The following is a 27,970-nucleotide window of genomic DNA, read 5'->3' as shown; positions in this document are numbered from 1 at the left end:
GCTATATATTTTTACATCAGGCGGAGGGGGGTAAAGTATTTGGACAGTATGAAGTTACAAAGGCAATTCTTACTACATAATGTACTGAATAATTGTGCACCCCACCCCAAACCCTAATGTGCAAATATATAGCCCTAGTTTGTTTCTAAAGTATTTTTATCTTATTTCGGTATATTTTATTACGATTGAGCAACATAAAAATATGTCAGAAGAACTTTAGGTAGGGCATATATCATACAAGTACCCATACATTTACCCATAATTTTGGGCCAAATAATCGTTTTTGGAGGGAGAGGGAATCTGTATACTATTATAAGTGTATTGATTACAAAAATATTATCTTAAACCTCTAGCAAGTTGATTCAACTTTTAAAATATGATAAAAATCACTAAAAATTTAGGAATTTAATAATTAGAGTGTTTTTTTTTCATTTTTTTGGTTCAAATGAAAATTGTTTTATTCAAGGATATGAATAAAGGGTCAGACAGGTAACCAAGATATAGTTTAATTTCCTGATGAAGTTCTGTTTGCCCGAGTTCGATTAACTAGTTTGAGAGGTGTCGGCTGGCAAACATCTCAAGGGAAGAAAAATGTACCTTGAGGGTTTTTTCAATATATTTTTACAATGAAAGCATCAGAAATGGTATCTTTTGACATCTAGGGAGGTAATAATTAGCAGCGGTTTTAGACCTCTGGAAGGAAAGGATTGTGAGAATGGAAAATACAAGGAATTTAACCCTTTTTATTAAATTCCTTTATTAATCCCCCCTGATCCGGCTAAGAACCATCTGTAGCAATATCTTGTCCAAACAGTAAGTGAGCCTGGATTATTTGCTTTAGTTGCTTTATATCGAGGCTTGCATTTGTAGGCGGTGTCCTCCTGATCACGGTGATTTTTATGCTTCATTCGCCAATTCAGGACTAATCGACAATCTCCCTAAATATGCAATGCAAGGTAGCTAATTGTCTAGTCACCCTCTGATAACTTTTGGCTCTTGCAAAGGGCACTAGAACTACTGATTTCGAATCTGATGAGGCCCCTCGGAACTTTATATGACCACCCCAAAACCACATATACTTATAATGGGTAAGGGGCATAACTTATATCCCCTATTTTGAGATTTGTGGAGGATTGCCATCTATTTGAGATTTGTGGAGGTTTGCCATCTATAAAGTGCTGCCATCTATTGTTTCTACCCATTTCTGTTCGTGATTCCAGATGAGTTTATTATTTTGTTTTTCAGACTTGGGATTGCGGTAGAGAAATGGTATCAGATGTGCCTAATAAACTTTAAAAGTTGTCTCATTGCTAAAGAAATTGGAGCTTATCCTTTGCTCCTTTCTAAGTGGTGCCGTTAGAAAGTTGGCCATTGGCAAAAAAATCGAATTTTGGACTAAGACAGATAGACTTTTTTTTTCGACGGCAGTCGATAGCCCTTGATGAGCTGATCAAAGTATATTACATTCATTTTTTGGTACAAAAATTCCTTCATGAGGTATACAAGTTTAAAGTTTCAAGTGTTTGAGAACTTCAGTAGTACAGTACACACTGAAACGAAATCTAGGCCGATACAAATTGTGAGACATATAGAGGACTTGCATGCAACAGTCGGCTGTTAGGTAACAACCACTTTCGGCAAAGAGGAGTTAGCAACTTTTGCTAGTTGGTGTATCTATTATTTGTTTCCAGTGTATTTGATGGTAAAACCAATTTGGTTCCAGTGGTAAGACATGTAAGGGACTTGTAAGTAATAATCTGCTGTTAGGCTACTGTCAACTTCAGCAATGAGGGGTTTGCAACTATGCTAGTTGGTGTACCGATTTATTTGTTTCCGGTGAACTTGATGCCTATCACGGGAGAGGGACTTATAAGTAAGAATCGGTTCATTTTGGGCGAGAAACGGCTGTTAGCTCCTAATCATCTTTGGCAATGAGGGGTTTGCCAATTTTGCTAGTTGGTGTACCTATTATTTGTTTCCGGTGTATTTGATGGTTAAGCCAATTTGGTTCCAGTGGTAAGACATATAGGGAACTTCTAAGTAATAATCGGCTACTAGGCTACAATGATCTTCAGCGATGAGGGGTTTGCAACTTTTGCTAGTTGGTGTACCCATTTATTTGTTTCCGGTGAACTTGATGTTTTTCACGGGAGAGGGACTTGTAAGTAAGAGTCTGTTCACTTTGGGCTAGAAATTTGTGCAAATTGGTGCACATTGTATTCAATCTTTTTAAATCTGACAGACTTAAGTGTTTACGCAACGGGTACAAACGACAACGTAAAACAATGAGGTAGTTTCGTAATAATTAGTGTCACCTATGGTATTTTAATCCTGAAAGGTTACGGATAACTTTATAATACAAACTAGATTATATAATATATTGTTCCAAGTTTTCATCCGTTACGATGTCTACGATTGAAAAGGAAAAAGTTCAACTGGCTGCAAAGTCAATTTAGTCCCTTCTTTCGATATTATTTTGTAGTTGTTGTTTTTTCAACGCTGGAGAATATCCTTTGGTCATGTGATAACTGATTGTGTTCTTGTTGGAACATACCGTTTTAAAAACTTCGATAGGCTGACAACTACATCATTTAACCGATAGTGAAGAAACAAGCACAAACGAGAATGTAAAACAATGAGTTAGTTTTGTAATAATTAGTAGAATGTCATCTATGGAATTTTGATCCTTAAAAGTTAGGGACAGCTTTATGATACCAACTAGATTATATAAGATATTTTTCCGAGTTTTCATCCCTCACGATGTCAACAATTGAAAAGGATAATCTTCAACTGGCTGCAAAGTCAATCTAGTCCCTTCTTTCGATACTATTTTGTTGTTGTTTTTTTTCAACGCTGAGGAATAGCCTTTGATCATGTGATTACTGATCGATAGCGAAGAAACAAAACCAAAGTGTTGCTCTCGCAACCCTTTAGTCGGTGAAGCCGGACAAAGGCCGCAACACTTCACGTTGCCAGGGCAACGTAGGTATAGTTGAAATATTGCTTATGATTTGCTATTAAATTTATTTGTTTTTGGGTTTGCTGATTTATATTGATAAATAGTATTGATATTAGCGGGCCGCATATAGTCGAAAAAAAAATCATAGGGAGCACAATAGTGCGGTCTAAGTAAAGATACAGGATAAGTCAAAGTATTGCCACAGATAGTTTAACGTTATGTTGTGACATATTGCCCTCATTTAAAAATCAACCACAATTTAAATTTGAGAGCATTCAAAAAATAAAGTTACAGTTATTAACTTTTCTGTTGGGCATTGTTTGAGAAATAACATCTACCAAATCTAAACAATTTTTGACATAATTGCAGCAGAAACCTTAGATTAATTGGTAGGAAATGAGGTTAGCAACTGGTTTTGTATTATATCAGGTGCTAAGCAGGGTTGTGTTCTATCCCACTTTAAATGGATCATTTTGATGGACTTCGTCTTAAGGAGCAAAGGAAAGGCAATTTTAGACCACGGAATCAAATTGGGAGGAAAAACGCTTCTGGACTTAGATTATGCTGATGATTTCAGCACATTAGATGAAAATGTTAGCAAAATGAATGAATTATTAGAGGTTTTGCGAGTTCAGGGTGCTAGAATAGGCTTAAAATTAACGTGAAAAAGACTAATTCACTAAGGATAGGAATAAGTGAAGATGAAAAGGTAACGTTAGCTAACAAAAAGATTGATCAGGTTGGCAGCTTCACTTACCTTGGTAGTATTATTAGTAAAGACGGTGGGAGCAGTGAAGATATTAAAAGTAGAATAGCTAAGGCTCAGGGTGTTTTTTCACAGTTTGGAAGAATAGAAAGATAAGTCTGCAAACTAAGATTAGAATATTGGAAACTACAGTAATGACAGTGGTCAAATATGGGTCAGAAGCAAGGGCGCTCCGAAAAGCAGACAAATATTTATTAGATGTTTTCCAGAGAAATTGCCAACAGATTGTTCTGGGTACCCAGCTGACTGACCCTATTTCAAACAGTAGGTTGTACAAAAAAGGGGTTCAATCCCGCTTTCTAGGGTTATAATGAAAGAAAGTTTGAGATGGCTAGGTCATGGTCAGCGGATGAAGCATGACAGATTGCCAAAAATTGTCCTTTTTGGCCAATCGTCTGAAGCTACATGGAAAGCAGGTCGTCCTTGTCTGTGTTGGGAGGATGTCATAAATAAAGATTTAAAGGAAACGGAACTTCTGGGAGGGTGTAAAGAGGGAGGCCTTGATAGATTAGGTTGGAGGAGGAGCGTGCGTAGCTGTTTTGGGCTCAGGCGGCTTGGGGCTGTAGTGAATTATTAATAGTAGTAGTAGTAATATTAGCCGTAGTAGTAAAGAAAAAATAAAGCAAATGAAAAAAAAATCATTTACTAATTCTAGAAAATTTTCCTGAAAAGTTCACCCCCGAAAACTTTCCTCCCCATGAAAAATTCTTCCTGGGGAAAATTCCCCAGCAGAAAATTCACTTCTCCAAGAAGCATACAATGTTTGCATACTTCCCAATAACAAATACTATGCGAAAGCAATGGGCCAATTTCATAAATTAAAGATATTTCACCAAAGGCTGTGGGGGTCATATCATTTCCCAAAGGCATAGCTATTGGACTGTTTAACCTAGTTGATCAAAACGTCTATCTCAAAATTTTATTGGATGATTTAGGGGGCTAAGGGACAAGAGAGGGGGCCTAGCTACTTTTCATCTTTTTGGTAACTGAAATAGCAGACTAGAACTTTTAATTTCCGTTTGAATTAGCTCTTTCGTGATATTTTATTACTATTAGTTAGATAAGATGGCCTTAAAAACAGTTATCCTCTTTCTTTCGTTTCGCAAAAAATAAATTTGTCAGCTGCAAGATTTTTGTTTTTCCCAGCAACATTTTTCACATGATTTTGATTAAAATTATTTGTTATAGCCTGGCCATGGCCGTAAACTTTCGGATGCCTCTGATTTTCAATCTCGCAAAAAAAAGGATGCCAAAGCACAGATAGGAAAAGAATTAGACAAGTTACCCTCAAAGAGGTAAGCATTTCTTTTATCCTGTAATAGTGTCAAAGAGTTCCCGCATTAGTGCGTTAAAATATTTAAGATCCCTTATCTGTTGAATGGAGTGCTGTACTTTTAGCAATTTAGAGCATTTTTGTCTTGTAAATTGGACCAATTTTATTACGAACCAGATGAAAAAGACAGGTGAGTTATATTACAATTACAGACTTCATTTTGAGAGGGAAACAATCTTTTTTTTGGAGGATAGTACCCCTAAACTCCCTACTAATTGTTTAATTTAACATCTGTAAGTCTAATTTCATCAGATGTGGCCCCAGTAACAATAACTTGCTATTTTTATTTCTTTTTCTATTGTATTGAACTTCCTGGTCCAGTTTTTGATCAATTTTGATCAGATAATTTTGGGGAAAAAATGGGTATGGGAGAAGACCTAGTTGCCCTCCAGTCTTTTTGGTCACTAAAAAAAGGCACTAGAACTTTGTATTTTCATTTGAATACACCTGCTCCCCATATTTTTGGACCAATATTTCAAAAAAGAAAGACAAAAAACAGTCAACTTGTGAGATACATTAAAATCAGTTCAAGTGTTGCTCCTTACTTTCAATTAAAAAATACTTGTTTTTCAAAAAATGCCGGTGAATCTTGCTTACCCTCCATGAAATGCATCCATGAAAAACTCTGTGAAAATTTAATCCAAAGTAAGGTGTCCCTCTCCCCTATCCGTCAAATTCCATCCAGACAGTTCTATCTTTGTTGAAAATCCTGCCTCCCAGTTTAAATGAAAAATATCTACTGCATATGAGATATAAATTTGTGTCAATTGCAACTGAGGTTTCTATAATTCCTGCGTAATTTCCAATATTCTCCATAATTCCAAAATTCTGCTTAATTTTTGTGTTTTTAAAATTTAGACTAGGACCTTCCATTAAAGCAGTTCATTTCATTTACTTAAGATTAAATATATATGCAATATGAGGATATCAGTACATAAAGCATCTAAATTTGACTACAGTTAACCAGAATTAACTCAACAAAATAAACTGATTCTAGACTACACTACCTGCAACCCACCTTTCACTACCTCAGTCTTCTTTTCTGCAAAAACTACTGCAATACATAATATCACATCAGATTAACTACCCATGTAATTGAAAATGCTGAACCCAGGTCAGACATCCAAAATTGAACAAATCTAAAAAGAGATGTAAAATATTTTTCGGTTTATTCCTTTGCTGCTTATGAAGGTGACATAATTCAGTTCTACTTGACTTGGAAATAAAACAGCATTACCTCACTCTGGATTACACTACCTGCTATCCAACTTTCACTACCTTATTCTTCCTTTCCTGCCTCTTTGCTCTAAAGTATTTTAGTAGTCCCAAAAGAGCTTCTCTAATTAAATGGCCTTTGATGATTCAGGGGTCATTCTCAAAGAATTGGAACAAAATTTGAGCTTTAGTGTAAAAATCGAGGTACTGACGAGGGGACAAATCCCCACTTAAACAAAATGAATATATACGAATATAGAAGTTCGTTACGTAAGTTAATTCGTAAATGTATATTTATTACTAATAAAAACGTTCATAAATAAAATTATATATTCTAGTGACCTTTTTCAGTAACCAAAAAATTGGGAGGGGGCAACTAGGCACCCTCCCCACCCCTTTTTATCAAAATCGTCCAATCAAAGCTTTGAGAAAGGAATTTAGCCAAAAAAAACAAAATTAATATGCAAATTTTGTTTTAATAATTTATGTATGATTATTCAAAATCAAATCCCGCAATACTTCTAAAATATTCAGAAATTGAATAAAAAAAGTTTTTATAATTTAAAGTTTTTATAATTATAAAATTAGTTTTTATAATAATTATTAGTTTTTATAATTATAAAAGTTTTTATAATTTTTATAATCATGCATGTCATGCATTAATTAGAAAAAGATGAATTGAGAGTTTGATCTTCGTATTTTTTCAAGTACAAAATGTTTAGTGAATTGAGATATAAATTTGTGTCAATTTCAACTGTATGTTCTATATTTCCTGTGTAATTTCTCATATTCCCTATAGTTTACCAATTTCTGTGTTTTTAAATCTAAGCTGAAAACTTGCATCAAAGCATTTCATTTTAATTACTTAAGATTAAATATATTAATATACGAGGAACTCGTCACATAAGTTATCTGAATTTGACTATTGTCGACCAGAATTGCTGAGCTCATGTCTCACCAAAGTTCAGACACCTGAAAATGAAAAGATCTAAATAGGGCCAGAAACATTTTTCGGTTTTACCATTACTACTTATGAATATGGTATACTTCAGAGCCACCTGAGTCCTTTGGAAACAAAACAACATAATCTCACTCACGACGGCACTACCCATAATCCACTTTTCACTGCCTTCTTCTCCCTTTTTACCAAAACAGCTATAAAACTCTAAGTTACATTGGATTAACTAGAAAAAATTCAATAAATTTTTATTCTAAGAGAAGTTCACTTTGCAAAGAAAAATTTACTGTATATCCTTTGAGAAATATTTTATTAATCAGTTTGACTGTTGCTCAGTGACTACCTTGCGTCTACTGCGTTGACTTTGAAGCAATGCATACTACTTTGAATTTTGTTCAAGATTTTGTAGTTTTTTTTTTGTTCCAGATTTAGTAGTTCAAGATTCTTGTTTTTAAGACACTCTGACTTTTAGGGTGTGTTTTCCCTTTTTTTCGAAAATAGGGCACATTTTTCTCGGCCTTATAGCCTTTGATGGGTAAAAATAAACTTAATGAAACTTGCATATTTGAAATAAGAATAATGATTCGATTATTTTGATATATTTATTGGTACCAAAATTCAATTTTTGGAGATTTGGTTACTATTGAGCTGGATCACTCCTTACTTACTGTTCGTTCCCACGTGCTGTTTGACTAGTTTATCGCTTGATTTATTAAGCACTAGGTAAATGTTAGTGTAAGTCTCAAAGGAAATCTTCAACAATAAATATTCTGAATAAATATTCATATCCTAAAGAATAATTATTGTCTGTTAGGTAATAATAGCCACTGAACGATGTCTGTTATTTGTTTAGACATAAAGTTGGCAAATCAGCGTTTTCTTTGCGTCTTTTTCTTAACTGTTGGCGCTTTTTTATAAGTGGGTACAAACTGTCCAGTTTATCACATTTTAACATTTTTAAACTCCTTAAGTTCATATTTTACAGCTGAATGATGAAACATGATGGCTAATATTCTGTGAATCTCGAGTTCACTTTTCAAAATCTCACTCATAAACTAAACTTGAAACGAAAAGAAAATATTCCGTATATGAGTGGGGTTTTCTTCTCCTCAATGCCTCGTTTTTACGCTAAAGCGTGACTGTTGGTTTCAATTATCTAAGAATGACTCCTGAAACAAAAGAGTCATGTAATTAGAACAATGGACCTTTTTAAAAGTAGTCAACTTTCATTTCAACTTTCAAAAAATACTTTGGCGTAAAGAGCGAGATATTTAGGAGTGAGCAGCCCCCTCATATATATTTATAATATTTTTTGTTTGTTTTAAGTATTAATGAAAAAAAATTTTGTATAGAATTTCTGATAGTTTTTAAAGAATGCCAAAAAATTCAACTCCCTCTCCTTTAAAAATGCCTCCATGGAAAGATGATGACACGTAAAAAAAAGATTTTTGAAATTAGGGAAAAAATTGAAACAATTTAGGAATTTGTTTTCCTTGTTAATGACTAGCTGTCTAAAAGTGTTAGATCAAAAGCTGGTAAAAGTGTTAGATCAAAATCAAAATTTTATCGATTAAAATAAAATAACTCAATTTAATAGATACCACGAATCTTTTGACATTCACTTTCATTTCACCTGTATTGGACATTGTTAAGATGTGAGTTGTTGTTGCTTGCTTCTTGTTCGTTTGTTCCCTTTTTATATGAATTTTTATCCATTTTAATTTTTCTGGTTTTTTTCTTTTTTTGTATGTGTTGATAAAGGTTTCTGGATGTGTAGTTGAAATATCACAAGCTTCATTATTATTAGTGAAAACAGCCCCTTTTGTTATGTTTCCGCTGTCTTATTAAAGTATTACTTTGTTTTGCAATATTTCAAAGGAAAATTAATTTTAACAATAGAAAAATTGGATTTTGCCCCACATTATGAAGCAAATTGGTAATTTTTCCCTCTACGTTGAAAAATGGGAATATATTTAGACCAATTTTGTTTTTAGTTTTGTCTCTATTGTCAGCAAATTTTTTTCAAAAAACATCTGGATCTTCATATGGGCCTTCAATTGAATTTGCAGTTGTCGTAACAGAAGATGACAAAGTAAAAACCAAGATCATACCAACTCGGCCTCATCGCGACAAAAAAGTAGAGAAGCTATTCGTCCTATTGGTCCAAAAGCTCCAGCCTTTGATCATTTCTGTTAGCAAAAAAGGATACATATTTTAAAATAAGACAGAAAATAGGTAATTCAATTTTCCTTGTTATAGAGGAGAGAGGATAGTCATTTTGAAAGTTGATTTGGATTGTTTGTTATGATAGAGGGTAGTAAGGAGAAGGGGTGGTAGGGAGGTCAGGTGGCAGAGAGTAGAGTGGTAGGGGAGCTACTGTATGGCTGTCATACTGTTTAATGAGTAAATTGTTGAAAGAGTTTGTTTTGCTTTTTGGCTGTTTTGCCCCTCTCTTATTTCTTTTATTATTATTGTGATATTATTATATATATCACGTTTGTCAATTTATATATCTACCCTCAAATTTATTTTTGATTAGCTCTGCACGAGAATTAATTAGCAAATATTACGCTATTTTTTCAATATCTACGGTATAACTGTACGATTATAATCCACGGGATGCTGATGCACTTACCCTTCTAATTTTTGCTCCTCAATAGGGTGCTCACCATGATCAAAACCTTGTCAATATATTCTATCAATTATTTGGACATACCTTCGCCTCTGGTGCAACAACCATTGAAGATAATAACCAGCAGATAAAAGCAGTGATAATAACTTTTTCAGTTTTATGACAATGCAGGTTGTAAAATTTTGGCACAGCGCCATTTAGTATACACCAAGCTTGGCATCGTTAATTCTTGTCATTTAAAATAAGTCAAGTAAGAGGCTATAAAAGGTCATAAAACACCAACTTTGTTGTTTGGCCCACTGTTTGGCATCTCTTATGTATACTTGACAGAATGTAGGCAATCCTAAAAAGTTCTTAAACATTAAATTAGTGAAATCCTTTGTATCTTATTTCGACTGATGGCCAATGTGGTTACCTCGAAGAAAGGAAAACAAAAATTGCGTGCTTTTCAACTACACTGCCCTAAAAACCCAAGACAAATTTATTTGTTCCAAGTCCCCTACTCACCCTTTGACTATGCCTCACTCGATTCTAATAAAAAAAAAAGAAAAATTCACTTTCACCTTAAAAAAACTTTTGACAAAACGATATGGGAAATTTTTTTCTGCGTGTACTTGATATGTTAATTAGGCAAATATCTTAATTAAATCAGTAATTAAGTTAACTAAGTAAGAAAAGATGTCTGTATGTACTGGATATGTTAATTAACTAATTCTCTTCTCCCTCTCATTGTAAGGAATCAGTCTTATCTTACAACTCTGCATTGTTAGCCTAAACGTTTTGCTTCTTTTTTTTCTTATTTATCATTAATGCTGAAATCATATTTTGTCTGTCGGAATTCATTTTCATAACCAATTATTTACTTGATTAAATCAAGTTTAAACCGTATTTTTATTTTGGGAAACTGTAATTGTAAATGCCAACCATGGATAAAGAATAGATCTTGCGCCCTTCTACAGACCCAAAATTTTATCAGGAAATCTACAAACCTAAGACAACATTATCTATTAAATTAACAGTCATATCGATATAACCGTCATATCGGGTTAAAAATAGCCATTTTGAGATAGCCAGTATGCTCAAAATAGTAGAAAGATCTAGTAACTATGCCTTTTGAGAATAATATGATCTATCACAGCTCCCAGGCTAAAAGCTGTAAATTATACACTTAACTTACTGTTTACATAGAAGATTTATTGTTGGTAAAGGAAATTATGTTTGACTTGAATATATGCGAAAAGACCTAGGATACTAATGTGAAATTTTAGGGAATGTTGAGGGGAATGTAGAACCAAACAAAAAGACACCAAGCTTATCCATTTTATTTCAAAATGAAAAAAAAGTTTAAATAAGTTTTGATTTTGTGTTAGTTGTAAAACACTAATTTCAAAAAAATAAATAAACAGAAATGAAAAAATTTGACTTTCATCCGATTTCAAAAATTTCAAAACTTGTAATATTTCAAAAGAAACTTTCAAAACTTGTAATATTTTAGAAGAAACTTTCTGGGGCTTCGTCATCCCTGACTCTCCTTTCTTGTCTCTAAAGATTTAGAATTATCTGACATGAAAAAATATTACTTTTATATTCTTAGGGACTCTTGAGGTAAAACTGTTTTATTATCAATTCTCAGAATCATGATTCTTGTTATTTTCTTTTTTTATTATTTTACAGTTACTTTTCCTTAATTTTAGGTTAGCATGGTAAATTCATTTAATTTTGTTAATTTATTCTATTCCTTTCAGATCCTCGGTCTGTTCCCTGTTCCTTCTGAAGATTTGAGTTATAGATGACAATTTAAACACAATTTTCAGCAGTAACAGTACAGCCTTCAGTGCATCTTTTACTTCTAATAATTTCTTTAAAATCCCCATTTGAAGTTTCTGGATTGTTTAATATACCCTTTGCCTATGAATTACAGTTCCCAAAGACTGTTTGCCACTTAGAAATTATTCACCGTTTGATCTTGAATGTATTCCTATCTTTTGTTCACCATTGCTGCCAAGGGCCATCAAAGTGTAATGCATCAAGCCACAATAATCCCTCTTTGAAGACCTTGTTCGATTTACAAGGGCAAGGCTGGATCTCATTTTATTCACACAAATGTTTTTGATTATTGAATTTATTTTTGTTTGACGATGTTATTCTAAGCGCTAGCTCATAGTATGCAAAATTTTAAGTCAACACGAGGCCAATGACCCGTAGAGGCTAAAAAGAGCAATGTCTGAAGAGTCAGATCGAGGTCTCAGAGGCTCCTTTAGTAATCATCAAACATTAGTCCTTATTGCTCAACGAAAGATGCAAAACCTTTTGAGCCAGAAAGAAAATAAGGAGTTCGAGTTTCTCATTAAAAATTTGCTTAATTACGTATGTACCTAGACGTATTCAATACATAATTGAATCATGTATAACACGATTGTAGCATGGAGTAATAAGCGCAACGCCTATTTTGAATGAATAAGGGAGAAAACATGTAAGCTATTATTGCTATTTAAGATTAAAAACAAGTTTTGTTAATTTTTTTCAATAAAACGTTATGGAAGAATCTATAATAAATAAGTTCTAATGAAGCATTGGAACCGTAAAACAGAAGAACAGCTAAATCAGTCACTTAACTATGAAAACCTTTGCATGTAGAAAATCAGTGTATAAATCTAACCTAGACATTGTTGCTGACAGATGAAAAAAATGCAAACCTTAACGTCAGCCCATGTTTTGTCAGTTACTCCCATAAAAATTCAACAGGGAGTCCATTTTGATTGTTCATCAGCATATTAATAATAATAGTAATAATAATAATGTATTTATGCCCTCTATACATACATGGATATGCACAAAAGAGTATAGGAAATAAATAAAAAGAAAACTGAAAAATATAAAATTACACTTCCAACAAAAAGGACGAAAATAAGTAGCTCAAAATACTCATAATAACTCATAAATGATAGCTCGTCAGTGCATAACTTTATTTCTACGAGAAAAATAATTGATATAAAGCAAATAATCCAGGCGCGTTAATTATACAGGGTTGTTATTATTAGTGGTATTAGGACTGGGGGGGGGGTAGTTACTGCTTCAGTTTTCAAGAAATCTAACACCAAACTCATTTTATTTTATATTTTTTAAATCTTATGGTATACCTTGCCCCCTAGATTATGAGGTCTTCAACTTCTACTGATTATTGCCTCCTTAGATGTTGAAACATGCCGTTTTTTTGTATTTTCATTGGAAAAATATATAAAGAAATACCCCTCACTCTTGATTGTGAAGAGTAGTACATTTTATGCTCTCAAGATTTTTGTGAGCTGGCAACTCTCAACCTATTATTTAAAAGATGCATTTGATTTAAAGGAATACCCATGTCCTTCATTAAGAATTATAGTATCAATCATATCTTGAGTAAACCTGAGTCTCGAAAATAGACCTTTATTTGGAAATTTTTTTCCAAATAAATTTTTTATAAAGTATAAGATAAGATATGTTCGTAATCAACACAAAATAATGACTCCCCTCAAAAAAAGATCTTTAACCATTAATTAGGGGGACATATACGGATCAAAGGCTCAGAGAAAAATACATGCTGAGTCACTTACATACTGCGTAAAAGGTAAAAAAAAAATATTACATCAATAGACTAGATATATTACAACATTCAAAAAAAAAGAAATGAATAAAATTGAAGAAATAGAGGTGAGAGGCCTATTAAGTAATAATTAGTAAATCAGAATTATCATAAAGTAATATGACAAATAAAGTAAATAATAAATAAAAATTCTTTATGCTTCTTGGTCATCTTGAAGGAGCAACTCATTGCAAAGAGGCTTGCGAGGCTTGTGAATTAAGAGATAGAAAGACTGATTAGGTTTCAATCCGTACATTCAAATTTGTATATTTCCGTATGATTTTATTTGTGTCTTTGTTGGTGTTAAATGAGTTCACACGCATTAATGAAACATTGAAATTCTAAGTATCGTTTAGATCTTGGAAAAATCCATGAGGAACTTCGCAATGAGCAATGAGTAAAAATTAAAACGAATAGAACTTATTTCGTATATGAGGGGACATCCCCTCACATACAAAATAATGAGGTTTGAAATATTCTCTCCTCACTATCTCTCTCTTTTTATTTCTTTTTTTTTCATCATCTTAGCAAAGAGTGACAGAGCTTATTAATGTCAAATTTTGGTAAGAAATTTAAAAAAATAAATACAATTTCTCAAATACGGTGTAATTTCTGTTTTGATTTAAGCTATAATGTGGTAGTTTACTTTAATTTCTCTGAATTTTTGTTTTATTTTAATACAATAAAAAGAAGTTTTCTCAATAAGGCTAAGCTCATACATCTTGTATCAGAAATTAGCTCAATACCCGTGTAAAGCTAGTCTGGTGCTATATATTTTTAGCATATTTTCGTTTATTTTTCACCCATGTATTTTATTTTCAAATTTCATGCCATGATTTAGAAATGATTACCTTATTATTACTCTTCAAAAATGACACTATTATCAACTTTACAATTATTTATAAGTAAAAAAAGCATAATTTCTAATGGTTTAAACTAGTATAGTTCACTTTCGACTATTAAGTAAAACCAATGAAAAGTAACGAAAAACCTAAGATGGAACTAGATTGAATAAATGAAAGAAAAAGAGAGAGAGAGATGGCAAGAAAAAAAAATATATTTCGAGATGAGGAAGATTTTAGGTAGTGTTAATTGCGAAAAATAAAGAGCAAAATCAATTATTTAAAGTTTAAAATGTTTTATGTATTATATAATTCCAACATTCACAAACTGTTGATTCTCAAATGAACTATAGCCAAAAAGGCCTCAACATCTTCTGAAGCTAGTTCGGTGCTATTTGTATGTAGCTTATTTTTCACCCATGAATTTTATTTTTAAATTTCGCACCAGGTATACCTTCAAATATCGAGTAAAACATATGAAAACACATGAAGAAGCAAAAAAGCTCAGACGGAGCAAAAATAAACAAAAAAGATAAAAATAGAGAAATAATGAGGAGAGAATATTTCAAAGTAACGAATTTTTAGGGCAGTGATGCAGTTTCGTCAATGTTCCATTTCCTTGAAAGCCTTCCCTTCGAAAATATGCGATTTTTTCATACAGAGAGTTGACAATTCTGCCATTATGCTTTCAAAAAAATCGAACTTTTTATTTTTATACGGTGAATTCTATAACAAACCTCGAGTTACAGCTTTATATTTTATAGTCTAATTTATTTAATAAATTTTAGTCCATTTAAATTCTTCTTTTTACTTTTTACGGATTAGTGTTTTTATTAGTTAAATTAGAGAAGGCTAATGAAATGAAAAGACAAAATCTTGTACGGTTATGGTTTCCAAATTGATAGGGGCGTTCCGTGCTAAAAGTAAACCAGGTAAATTAAACAACCGATAATTAACCTTTAAAAAACAAAATATAATTAAAAAACGGAGCAAAAATAAACAAAAAAGATAAAAATAGAGAAATAATGAGGAGAGAATATTTCAAAGTAACGAATTTTTAGGGCAGTGTTGCAGTTTCGTCAATGTTCCATTTCCTTGAAAGCCTTCCCTTCGAAAATATGCGATTTTTTCATACAGAGAGTTGACAATTCTGCCGTTATGCTTTCAAAAAAATCGAACTTTTTATTTTTATACTGTGAATTCTATAACAAACCTCGAGTTACAGCTTTATATTTTATAGTCTAATTTATTTAATAAATTTTAGTCCATTTAAATTCTTCTTTTTACTTTTTACGGATTAGTGTTTTTATTAGTTAAATTGGAGAAGGCTAATGAAATGAAAAGACAAAATCTTGTACGGTTATGGTTTCCAAATTGATAGGGGCGTTCCGTGCTAAAAGTAAACCAGGTAAATTAAACAACCGATAATTAACCTTTAAAAAACAAAATATAATTAAAAAACCTTTTATTTTAGTTTACAATATTGGCTTCAAGCTATAAAGATTAATCAGTAAATGAGAAGATTTTTTAAACAACTTTTTGTTGAGGATTTTTGACAAGTTGACTTTTTGAAAACCTGTTTTTTTTATTTTATTTTGAGATCCAGTACCATCTGAAGGATTTTCAGAAGAACAGATAAAAGCTAGTCAGTGTAAATCAAAGATTATGGACGACTTATAAAACTGGGAACTAACGGTAATCGTACTATATATATATATATATATATATATATATATATATATATATATATATGTAATCGTACTTGCTTTAATAATCAATAAGAGAAAATTTATATATATATATATATATATATATATATATATATATATATATATATTGATATTAGTACCAGGAACCTGGCGGTTTCGCCACCAGGTCCCGGCACTCAGCACGTGGTAGGCTTCTGCATATGGATTCTTATCGTCACTTGTTTTCTAACCGCAGACGTGAGCCCCTTCTTTATGTCAGAATGACACCACAGGTTTGTTACAACCACACTGGGGAAAATATAAATTCTTCCTTAAAGTCCTGAATCATTTAGATCGTTCTTGTGACCTGAAATGTCAATGATGTGATATATATTACAATTATTAATCGTTTAATTGATCTAAAAAAAGACATATCACTAACAATAAGGCGTTTGTTGGTAGTTGTCGGGGCTTACTTCCCCACTTCGTTATATGTTTTTCGTTCATTCTTAGGTGGTAGCGAAACTTTTAAACTAAGTTGCCTTTTCAAGTGAGAAAATGTCACGTATAACATTCTATGATTAAAACATGAGTACTAAGGTCGACACAAACCAATTCAAAAGTTTGCCCTTGCGACTTTTGTAAAATCGTGACAAATGCAGGTCAAAGTGGAAATTGATTCTGCTGAAGTACATCCAAGTTACCCTTTACTAGAGTCCACTTTAAGTCGAGAAATGTGAATTTCTTTGCCTGTTTTAGCCCAGTAACAATATTTGTCTTAATTATTGTGTTACATAATTCAGTAACAATAAGGTGGGTCCTTTTACACATTCCTTCTGAAATATCTAGGCTACACAAAAGCATAACTACCGTATCTTTCTTAATTTTGAAGTCATGTGATGGTAATTTTGCAGTTTAAATTGAATTGACAAATTCTGAAGTAAATTAGATTCCTCCTTTTTCTTTATCTTTTACTGAATTGTCATTTTTTACGATTAACGTTCTCCCGGGAGGCGATCGACATTTTTCGGATTTAATTTACTAACGTCTTTGTTGATTGAAGTTAAAATAACTCGATCCTTCATCAAATTGAAGCTATTTAGACAAAAATTTTCCAGAAACTTCCTCATATATATATAGAAACTTCACCACTGAGAATTATGTCTTCTGGTAATACAATTTTTTAAATACGATTTTTAGCAAAATCTACATTTCCCCGTTTACGGCTGTACTTTGCAAATGCCTCCTGTTTAGAATTCACCCACATATATTTCTCAAAAGAAATATGTTTAAAATATTTCCAAAGGTAGCTTTTTTTTATTGATGAATTGACTATTTCACCACAGTTGCTTTGGAGTTAAACTGGTAAAAACTGTTGGAAATCACCTCCAGCAACAAAATTTTCCCACCAAATGGGAAGTTTAGATTTGCAACGGACTGCAACAACTTATTTATATTTTGTAAGCCGTACCTGGTATGCTTGGGTGCTTTGTCAAGTATGAAAACATTTTCTTAAGCTAATCCTAAAGCTTTGCTTAAAAAAACAGAATCCAAGGAGAGTGGAACTTATAAGCCAAAAGTCTTGTGTGCTATTAGACCTAATGGCAACAAAGTTGCTGATGTAAGCCAAACGTTTTACTTTCCGCTTTTTCCATACAGAATGTGGTAAAAGGTCCTATAAACAAATGTTTTACCTGCATCACCTGGTCTTTCTATGAAAAAAGAGTCTTTCTCTATCAGTTCTTCTATCAGTAAGTTGATAGAAAGAGGTCTTTCTATGAAAAAGATTTTTTTTCTCAACATAATTAGGATCATTGACAGCCTCTAAAATATTGTCAACGATTTCAATCTGTTTTCAGGCTGTTTTCCACACTACTATTGCAAACTATGGCTGGACCATGGCACTCTTGGGCACACTCATTACTCATTAAAATGACTCATTACTCATTAAAAGGGAAAAAATGCATAAGAAGATGATTGTCTCAGCTACATGTCTGATTAATGTAGTTGATTGGTATGAAAAGTTTATGTAAAGTTAAAAAGGTGAAATTCTTGCGAGTTCATTCCTATGAAAAGTTCATGTAAAGTCAAAAAGGTGAAATTCTTACGAGAGCGAGACAAACTTTATGGTTTGCAATTTCATAAAAAACTTTATCTACTTTGATAACTCCGTGGAAGCCCTGCATTAGGTTTAGACAAAACATATTTTCATCCTTACTCATTAAAATGGAAAAAATGCATAAGAAGATGATTGTCTCAGCTAAATGTCCGGTTAATTCAGTTTCCTACTAGAAAAACTATTTTTTGGCAGTTTTATTTAAACGTGGCTAAATACCTTCAATATTTCTTTGGCTAATTTCGACCTTCAAAGTTCTCCTTAGAATTTGAGTCATCTTTGACAAAACTTTATTGACAAAATCCGAATTTCTCTTTGCAGAATCACAGCTGGCCCATATGATATACTCTATGAAATGTGTTAATTTATTCGTGAACTGCTGGGTTACCTCTAAAGGCATAATACAAAGAGAAAACCTGTCCCACCAAAAATTTTCCCGAAACCTGAGAGTCATCTAAAAACTTTCCTACCGTAAGAGCCGCTTGAAAGGGATTACAATATTTAATACAAGAAATTTCGGAATTTGAAATTCACTTGCATTTAAGATGGAAATAAATCAAGGGAGTGTGACTGCTCTTGCTGAGTGTCTTTTGCAAACTCTGTCACCAGATGCTGCTATTAGAAAACAAGGTCAGTCTTCTGAAAACATTTTTTTGCAGCAAATTGTTTTGATTGTAATTTATTTGTTATCCTAGTAAAGTTCATAGCCTAGCCTATATTGAAAGGACCTTGCAGCCTTCCATCCAGCCAAAGAAACTAAAGGCCAGGATCTTGTTGGTGAAATATGACAGCTTGAGTTTATTATTTTTACTCTTCTGAAGGAATTGCTACAAAATTCTAAAAATTAATTGAACAATTCAAAAATTGGCTAATGTCATCTAGTGAAGGTGTAGAATGACAGCTCTTCAGATGGAGAAATGCTAGAACAAAAAGAGGGACATGTAAGATTAATCGGTTAATTGACTTAAAAGAGGGACATGTAAGATTACTTAGTTAATTGACTTCTTGCTATCTTGGAAAGGTTTTAGGTTAGGAAAATGGAACTTTCAGGGATGGGTCTACAGGCTAAAGTATGTCCCGGGAAGGTATTTTACTGTACCCACCTCCACTTCTTCTCCCTCTAGAAGGCCCCAAAATTTGCCTACATGACAAGTCTATAGGCCTACCTATTTAGATTTTGACAAAACAACATTTTACCTTAATTTTCAGTTACTAGTTGCTTTTTCTCTGCCTTTAGTTCTGAAAATGCAATTCCTGTTATTTGAGTAGAATTCTGAGCCATATCAATGTTTTTTTTTCTCAAAATTTAGGAAATGTATTTGCATATCTTTGAGACCTTATAAAACTGAATTGAGCAAAGTTATGAAGCTGAAAACAATTTAGTTGTACTTCAATTAAGCAGAAGATCTATTTTGCAAGGTCCACTTTTACAACACACATATTTAAAAGGTCATCAAAGGTCAGGGCCCTCTAGAGGGAGAAGGAGTAGAGGTAGTTGCTTCAAAATACCTTCCCAGGATATACTTTAGTTTGTAGATTCATCCCTGAAAGTTTCATTTTCCTAACCTAAACGCTTTCAGAGATAGCCAAAAGTCAATCAACTAGAATTTTACCAAAATGTGTACTAAACCACTAAATAAACATAAATTAAGAGTTTTACTTATTTCTAGCATGCCTCTTTATAGAGAGCTGCTATATCAAATCATCAACCCAGGATCTAAAATAAAATTATTTATGTTGGTTACATGATTCTGAAGCGGTAATTCCCTATATATATATATATATATATATATATATATATATATATATATATATATATATATATATATATATATATATATATATATATATATATATATACATATATATATATATATATTTTATATATATATATATATATATTTATATATATATATATATATATATATATATATATATATATATATATATATATATATATATATATATATATATAAATGTATACATTTATAAATATATCTATATATATATAAAAATAAGTTGTTTGTCTGTGTATCTGTCTACTGACGTCATGTTTGTGTGTTGACTAACATCATGTTTGTCAACTGACGTATCTATCTATCTATATATATAAAATAAGTTGTCTGTCTGTCTGTCAAGTGATGTCATGTTTGTTGACTGACAAAATTACAGACCAGGACACAAATGACAACCAGGACACCGGGATATAGGGAATGTAAATGATGACTGTGACACTCAAAGAGAAAGCAAGTGGGACACAAGGTATGTTTGATTAGCAATCACCATCAACAAAGCACCAGGATACAAATGATGACCAGGACACAGGGAATATAAATGACAACTGCAACACTCAAAGAGAAATTACAGACTGGGACACAAATGACAACCGGGACACAGGGAAACAACAACAACGGGGATGCCAGGGGGCACAGGGGGATATATAAATGATGATGGGGACACAGGGAATGTTTGATTAGCAATCACCATTGACAAAGCTCAAGGGCAATCATTAGAATAATGAGGTATAGATCTGAATACAGATTGTTTTTCCCATGGACAATTATATGTTGCATGTTCAAGAGTTGGTAAACCTGACAATCTATTTATATGTACAGACAATGGGACAGCCAAGAATGTTGTATATTCGCAAGTTTTACATAGTTAAAAATTATGTATATATTATATATATATATATATTATATATATATATATATATATATATATATATATATATATATATATATATATATATATATATATATATATATATATATATCTATATTCACAGGTGGGACACAGGGACACAACTGCAATGGCGTGTAAGGACTTACACGCGCAGGGGCTTGGGGGGTGCCAAGCGCCCCCACCAACTAGGTGTTGGGGTGGCGCAAAGCGCCACCCCAACAGCTAGTATATATATATATATATATATATATATATATATATATATATATATATATATATATATATATATATATATATATATATATATATATATATTATATACTCTATATTTCTTCAAGTCTGTTTTTGAAACTGTTCTGAAATTTTTCTCATGGTTCAGTGAGACTCAGGTCTTCTCTGTTTCTTGACTTTGTAAATAAAGTGCCATTTTGGGCAACAACAGGCTCTTTGCATTCCTAGTAACCATAGATTTATTTTTCTTAATTAATTTAAGAAAAATTTTCCTAGAAAACAAGTTTTCAAAGAAAAGTAAAGAGCTTGTCCAAGCATAAAACTACCACAAAGCACTATCAATGAATAAATGAAACTCAAAACAAGAATATTGGAATATTGTTTTACTGTATTTCTGCTCATTTTTGGCTAAATAGAGCTCTTTACTTTTCTTCAAAAAACTGGTTTTTTGGGAAAAGTTTTTTAAATTAATTTCTGTTCATTTCTTATTGACAGCCTTTTTAATGAAAAAAAAAATAATAATATTTTATATCTTCATTTTTTTCTATAAAAATCCATAATTTGGGTTGACACTTGTATGTTGCAGAAACTTTTTCTATAATTTTTAATCCTGATACAAACATTGTTTTTTAATTTTATAACTCCTATATATGACCTGAAATAAAAACAGCTTAAATATCATTTCCCAAAAGATTCTACCTATGCTCTGTGACAACCTGAATACACTTATATTCATTTTATTTATTCAAATTGTGAGAGTAGAAGTAGTAATAGTAGTAGCCCCAAAAGTTTCAATATAACATTTCTAATTGTTTTTGATACAGTGCTGAGGTATCTTATTGGCAACTGTGAATCAGAATGCCTTCTGATATAGTTTTAAAGCATAATGGGCCAATTGCATAATTGTGGGTGGTTGACTTGCACAACATCTCTAAAGGTATAGTTGCTGGATTCTTCTAATATGCTGAACAAAATGGTTGGTTCAAAATCTTAACTGGATGGGTTTGGAAAATGAATGGGCTTGAGATAAAGCTGCTTGCCCTCTAATCTGTTTTTATTCTTAGAGCACCAAAACTTTTAATTTTGAATCAAATGGGATAAAGCATAGCATATATTAAATACAGCAATGGTTAGTTTAGGCATTTAATATATTCTATGCTCCCCCCCCCCTAAGTTGCAAATATATAGCCTGAATTTTTTTCTAAACTATTATATATTCATCATATTTTGTTTCATTTCCTTAGTATTAATTGAACTTCACTTCCCAAGTGTCTATTATATAACTGATAAGTACCAATTCTGTTGACTCCAAAAACCTTATTATATGATCTTTGGACTATTTTTGAACAAATGGCTATCTTGAAATTTTAATTGGATGCATTTGTGAAAAATATGACATAGAGGATGGCTGCCCTCCAATCACTTTGGCTTATAGAAAGGGCCCTAGAACATCTGGTTTACATTCAAATAAGTTCCCTCAAGAGTTTTTACAACCATGCTTTCCATGTAAACCTAATATGCCCTCAGGACATAACTTACAACCCTTGCACCTCAAACCCTCAAAGACATAATTTCCATACCTTTCCACTATGTTGAATAAGATGGCTCTCAAAATTTTGATTAGATGTGTTTTGGGAATTGATGGATGTGGGGGGGGGGGGGGGGCTTGTTGCTCTCCAATCAAAAGTGCACTAGCCCTATCAATTTGCAATGGCATTATTCAGTTTTTGAAGTTTCTACAACTACAAATGACCATCTAAAAATTCCTATGAGATGTATTTCAGGAAAACACAAGGTGTGGGGGGCTATCCACCATCTGATCATTTTAAATCTTAAAAAGGGTATTATAACTTCTGATTACCAATCCAATGAGCCCCCTCCAAAGTTTATATGATCACCCTTTCTATATAAACCTTATATGCCCCAGGTTATAAACTACAACCCTTGCCCTAAGGGCTGGGGGGTTGTCATCCTCAAAGACATAATTTTCAGACCTGTCAACTATATTGAACAAAATGTCTTTCTCAAAATTTTTATGGGATGTGTTTGGGGAAATGGTAGACATGGGAGGGAGGTTAGTTGTCCCCCAATCACTTTTGACTATTAAAAGGGCACTAGCCCTTTCAATTTCCGATTGAATGATTCCTTTTTGAAGTGTCTGCAACATTTTCTTTGAGACAAAGTGCCCTGGTCTAAGAAAAAAAAATGTAATACATTGTGCTTCCATTGCTCTTTACTTAGACAGTGCTTAGTGTTGCCTATGATAGATACCAGACTGCTTGGAGTTTCCAGGTGTTTGTTCAGTTATCATGAGCTAACGTTCATTCTTTATTATAAAGTAAAGTGAAATCTATTTTGAAATTTTTTTCTATGGAGATATAGCACAATGTTACAGAGATTACTGAGTGGCCACTTTTCAGTTGTGGAAGCCATTACTAAAACCTTTGCACCACATGCAGTTTACATTCACTGCCATGCTCATAGACTCCACCTCGTATTGGGGGTTTGCATTTAGAATTTGAGACAAATGGTTTAGAACTACTGTTTTATTGCAAATAGCAATACACACAGAGTTGTCACCATGGTCTGTTCCTAAAGTGCTACAATTGCCCAGAGTTGCATGCTACACAGCAATTTTTGGTGCTATAGTCACACATTTTTTGGCAAGTATTGCAGCTTATGCTGCAATGCAAGTATGGTCTGTTTAAGTGTGCTTAGATAGGTTAATTTTTAGTTAAATTTTTAAAATGAAAATGGAATAAAAATGTATCCATAAAAAATGTTGCTGATCAGACCACTAAATTGTACAGTGTACATGCACATATATCCCATAACTAAATTTATCTAGATTATTGCCATACATAAGAAATGTTCTGTCATATATTATGAGGGGAGATACATCATGTAATTTAATTTTTTAGTGTCTACATTTTCAATTTGATATAACATTTCAATTCAATTTTCACATTTCAATTTCAATAAGAAAAAAAGAGCTTCATACAGTTTAGCATGTGCTACAGTGCTACATGTGATGAAATGGCGGTAAAATAGAACTGCAGGTGGCAACCCTGAATACATGCTATGAACTGTTCGCTAATGTCCAGAAAGCCACTGGCATATCCGTCTGTTAGCCTCACAGACTTGCAACCAGCTCATGCCCACAGACCTCCAACCAGACTTCAGACATTTGAATTTACATTTGCAATCCTTCTAGTAGAATATTTCATGCCATGAACTCTGTTGAGCAGCTGCAGGCAGCACACTTAGATTTCTCTAGAGGTGCTGGTCATATTGCAGTTACACAAGATAAAATTATAGACATTCAAACTGACAAAGCTTTTAATGAAACCTTTTGTAAAGCAAAAGAAGTTTCTTGTGAGTGTGGCCTCATTAAAGACATTTTGCAAAATTTTCAAAATTTGATTCCTAATGTAAACCATGATTCTTTTGTAACCATGCCAACTTTGGGAAACAGCAATCTTGCTCAAGCAAAAGAATCAACTAAAGATGCATTCAGAACGCATTATTTTCTTGAGATAGACAGAGCCAATCTCTGAGTTAGAATTTGATTTGCTGTACTTTCTCGATGCTAGCCCACTAGCTATTGTAGCAGTGGATTACCAAAAAGTTTAAATTGACAACCCTATTGGCCTTGCAAACAGATCTTTTAAAAAGATATGTCAAATGTTTAGCCAATAAGCTAAGAGATCTCTTTGAACTTTGCAATTGTCTGAAGACAATGTCAAAAGCATGTTCCAAAGTTTAAAAAAAAAAAAAATATATACAAATCTTCATTACTCCGCCTATTAAAGAGGACCACTAATGAGAGATTCTTTTCTTCACTAAGCCTAATTCAAACCTACAGTATGTGACAAAAGGCTCAGTGATCTGATGTTGAAGTTTAGTATTAAGGCAGGAAAATAAGACCTTGTCAATTTCCATTGTTGTGATAAAACTGTAAATTATTTTCCAACTTATGATCTCTCTGTATCCATTAAATGCTTTTAAATTGTTTCTTACTATTATTGGTCAATTTTAGGAGAGGTCTGTGCTAACCACTGTGAAGAAATGTTGCTCTTATACAACCGTGAGCTGGTTACCTTAGGGGGCCTACAGAGGTTACTTAGCCCCCCCCTTTAATTTAGAATGAAATGATGCCACTTCTTTCTAGACCTTTGCACATATTTCCTTAAGGCATATCAATAAACTTTCCCACTGGTTCTTCCCCCTGCCTAATATAGCCCAAATTGTATATAGGCTTACCCAAGAAATTTTCATGGGTCAGTTTATATTAGTTTGACAGCAAACAAATGCAGCTCAGCAAGATGAGGGAAGGCAAGAGCTGGCCCATGGAAAATTCATTGGGTGTATTTAATTCAGGTTATAGGCCTATATTTATCCATTTGGGGAGCAAGGATAGGGGTAAAGTTTATTGGTATGTCTTAAGGAACAATATAGCCTAAGTAAACACTGTGGATATTTTTAAAGGAGTTTTGAGAATTCCATAGTTTTTCCTTCTGAAATTGGGAATGCTAAAGTCATTCTTGGTTTATTATAGTGTTCAAATCAGATAGTAAGAAAGGATACAATGGAGATTAAATTCTCCATTTGATGCTCTTTCCTTTCCTAAAATGTAGGGTAAGATAGACCTAATATTACACAGACGGCTAATTACCACTTCAATTGTAAAATCTCTATTATATTACCTAGAAAGCGGGTTATTTCATTGTTGGATTAGTTGAAATTATCTTTGTTTGTGAACAGCTTGCATATTTTAACCATGTAAGACAAAACATTTTTAAACACACTGATTACCTGATTACTGATTAATGCACTATAAACAGAGTAATCATAGACATACACTTTAATCTTAAGTCTAAGCTTAAAATATTTAACAAGATTGCCCAGTCTTGGACATGTGAGCTTTAGATTAGAACAAAGTATTTTGTTTGGCAAGTGTATTGAAACAGAATAATTGGATTTCAATATGCTAGTATGTAAATCCTGTTGGAGTTTAATTGTAAAAAAAGGATTTCCTCCTAGATTGTAGCCAGACCATCTTGACAATCCCTTACCCTCAGCTAATCCCAACTATCCATTTCATATCCATGATTGGAACCTACTGTCTATGTTCGTATAAAATGTATTTTATCATTTTATTATTTTTTTCTGTATCATTTTTTTTCGTCCAAGATACCCATTGTCTTAGTACTGGAAACAGTTTCCCTTACTGGATAGCTTAATTTGCTGTTGCAATTGTGTTCCAACTCTCCTTCCTCCTGATAGTGCCTGCTATATTCTTGGATGTATAAGAATTTTGGGTAAAATTCAAGATGAGGGGCTTTTGTCAGTCTTGAAAAGCAATTGAGTTGGGTGAATAAACTTTCAGGAATAGTTCAGAGCCTCAACCTCAGGAAAGTATTTTTAGGTATGTAACTTTAAGCCTTCCCTCTCCAAAGGGCTTTGACCTATGTCGACCTGATAGTCTTTGTGTAATAAAAGTGAAATCTTGAAAAATAGATCCACTTTTCAAATTAAGCACAAAGAAGCCTCATACCTCATGCCTTTCTGAATCCTCACCAAACCTGTTTTTATATAATTTCTTTTGGGGGTGGGGGAAAAAGTTTGTAGTTAAATAAAATAAAAGTAGTACCAATAGAGGCCTTTTCTTCTATTTTAATAAAAATGTTAGCTTACAATTTTCCCAATAATTATGTTTCTTCCATCCAACCAAAAAACTGTTAGTTAGTATTGTTAGAAAATATCTCTAACAAATTGACTCATTCTCAGAGAACTTCAAGCGAATATCCAGAAAGTAGATAATTCAGTAAACAATGTTGATTAGTTTCTATGCCAAGGGCAGTGATAAAGAGTTTAGAACTGCCAATTTTTTACATTAATTTTTAATTTCTGAACGTTTTTGAATCAATGCATGTTTTGATTTTGGCTCTCCGCAGAGGAATAATTAAAACGAAATTTGTATATTTATTTTTTTTTTTTTTTGGCTAAATGGCTTTCTCATAATTTTGATCAAATGATTTTGAGAAAAAACGAGCAGGGGAGGAAGACTAGTTGCCCTCCGACTTTCGGTTAATTAAAAAGGCAACTAGAACTTTTAATTTTTTACGAATCTTTTTATAAGTAAAAGATATACGTAACTTATAAATTAGCTTACGTAAAGAATTTTTTATTCTCATGTTTTTATTACACATATGAGGGGGTTCGCCCCCTCGTCAGTGCCTCGCTTTTTACACTAAAGCTTAAATTTTGTCCCAATTCATTAAGAATGACCCCTGAATCACAAAAACCGCAGAATAAATAGTTGAAATTGCTAAAAATACTTTAGCGTAAAGAGCGAGGTATTAGGAAGAGGTGAGCCCCTCATATGGGTAATAATTTCTGTTTGTTTTAAGTTTTAATGCTGCTACTTACTTCCAGCTGAAAAAAAAACTTTTTCATATTTATTTTTTCATTGTTTTTTTTTTTTTAAGTAATGCTAGTAAATCCTGCGCTCCCTTCATGGAAATTTTCTTCCCCCATGACAAATTCCTCGATGGAAAGTTCCCCCAGTATATCCCCCTCTTCTGAACCCCTGCCTCCAACCAAAAAATCCTCCTGAAAATGCCTGTACACTTCCCAATAACCATTACTATATGTAAGCACTGGTCAAAGTTTTGAACTTGTAACCCCTCCCACGGGGACTGTGGGGGAGTAAGTCGTCCCCAAAGACATAGTTATAAGGTTTTTCGACTACGCTGAATAAAATGGCTATCTCAGAATTTTGATCCGTTGACTTTGGGAAAATAATTAGCGTGGGAGGGGGCCTAGGTGCCTTCCAATTTTTTTAGACACTTAAAAGGGGCACTAGAACTTTTCATTTCCGTTAGAATGAGCCCTCTCGCAGCATTCTAGAACAACTGGGT

The 27,970-nt window shown here is 32.8% G+C and overlaps 1 protein-coding gene and 1 long non-coding RNA gene across 2 annotated transcripts in view; both read left to right on the top strand.

Annotated features, from left to right (window-relative positions):
• The first annotated feature begins 4,899 nt into the window (after positions 1–4,899).
• LOC136042183 (uncharacterized) lies at positions 4,900–11,754 on the top strand. Its single transcript, XR_010621195.1, has 3 exons — positions 4,900–5,020; positions 9,226–9,466; positions 11,609–11,754. It is a non-coding gene; the product is annotated as an uncharacterized LOC136042183 (long non-coding RNA).
• A 6,860-nt stretch (positions 11,755–18,614) lies between these two features.
• The window catches only part of LOC136042175 (exportin-2-like), a 77,846-nt gene continuing 68,490 nt past the window's right edge, over positions 18,615–27,970 (top strand). The window contains exon 1 of the mRNA XM_065727107.1: positions 18,615–18,761. Coding sequence (XP_065583179.1) covers positions 18,677–18,761 — 85 coding nt within the window. The 5' untranslated portion in view covers positions 18,615–18,676. The remainder of the gene's footprint in view (positions 18,762–27,970) is intronic.

This window comes from Artemia franciscana, unplaced genomic scaffold, assembly GCF_032884065.1.
Source record: "Artemia franciscana unplaced genomic scaffold, ASM3288406v1 PGA_scaffold_74, whole genome shotgun sequence".
NCBI lineage: Eukaryota > Metazoa > Arthropoda > Branchiopoda > Anostraca > Artemiidae > Artemia > Artemia franciscana.
The sequence above is the reverse complement of the archived record's forward strand: the minus strand, read 5'-3'. Positions and strand labels throughout refer to the sequence as shown.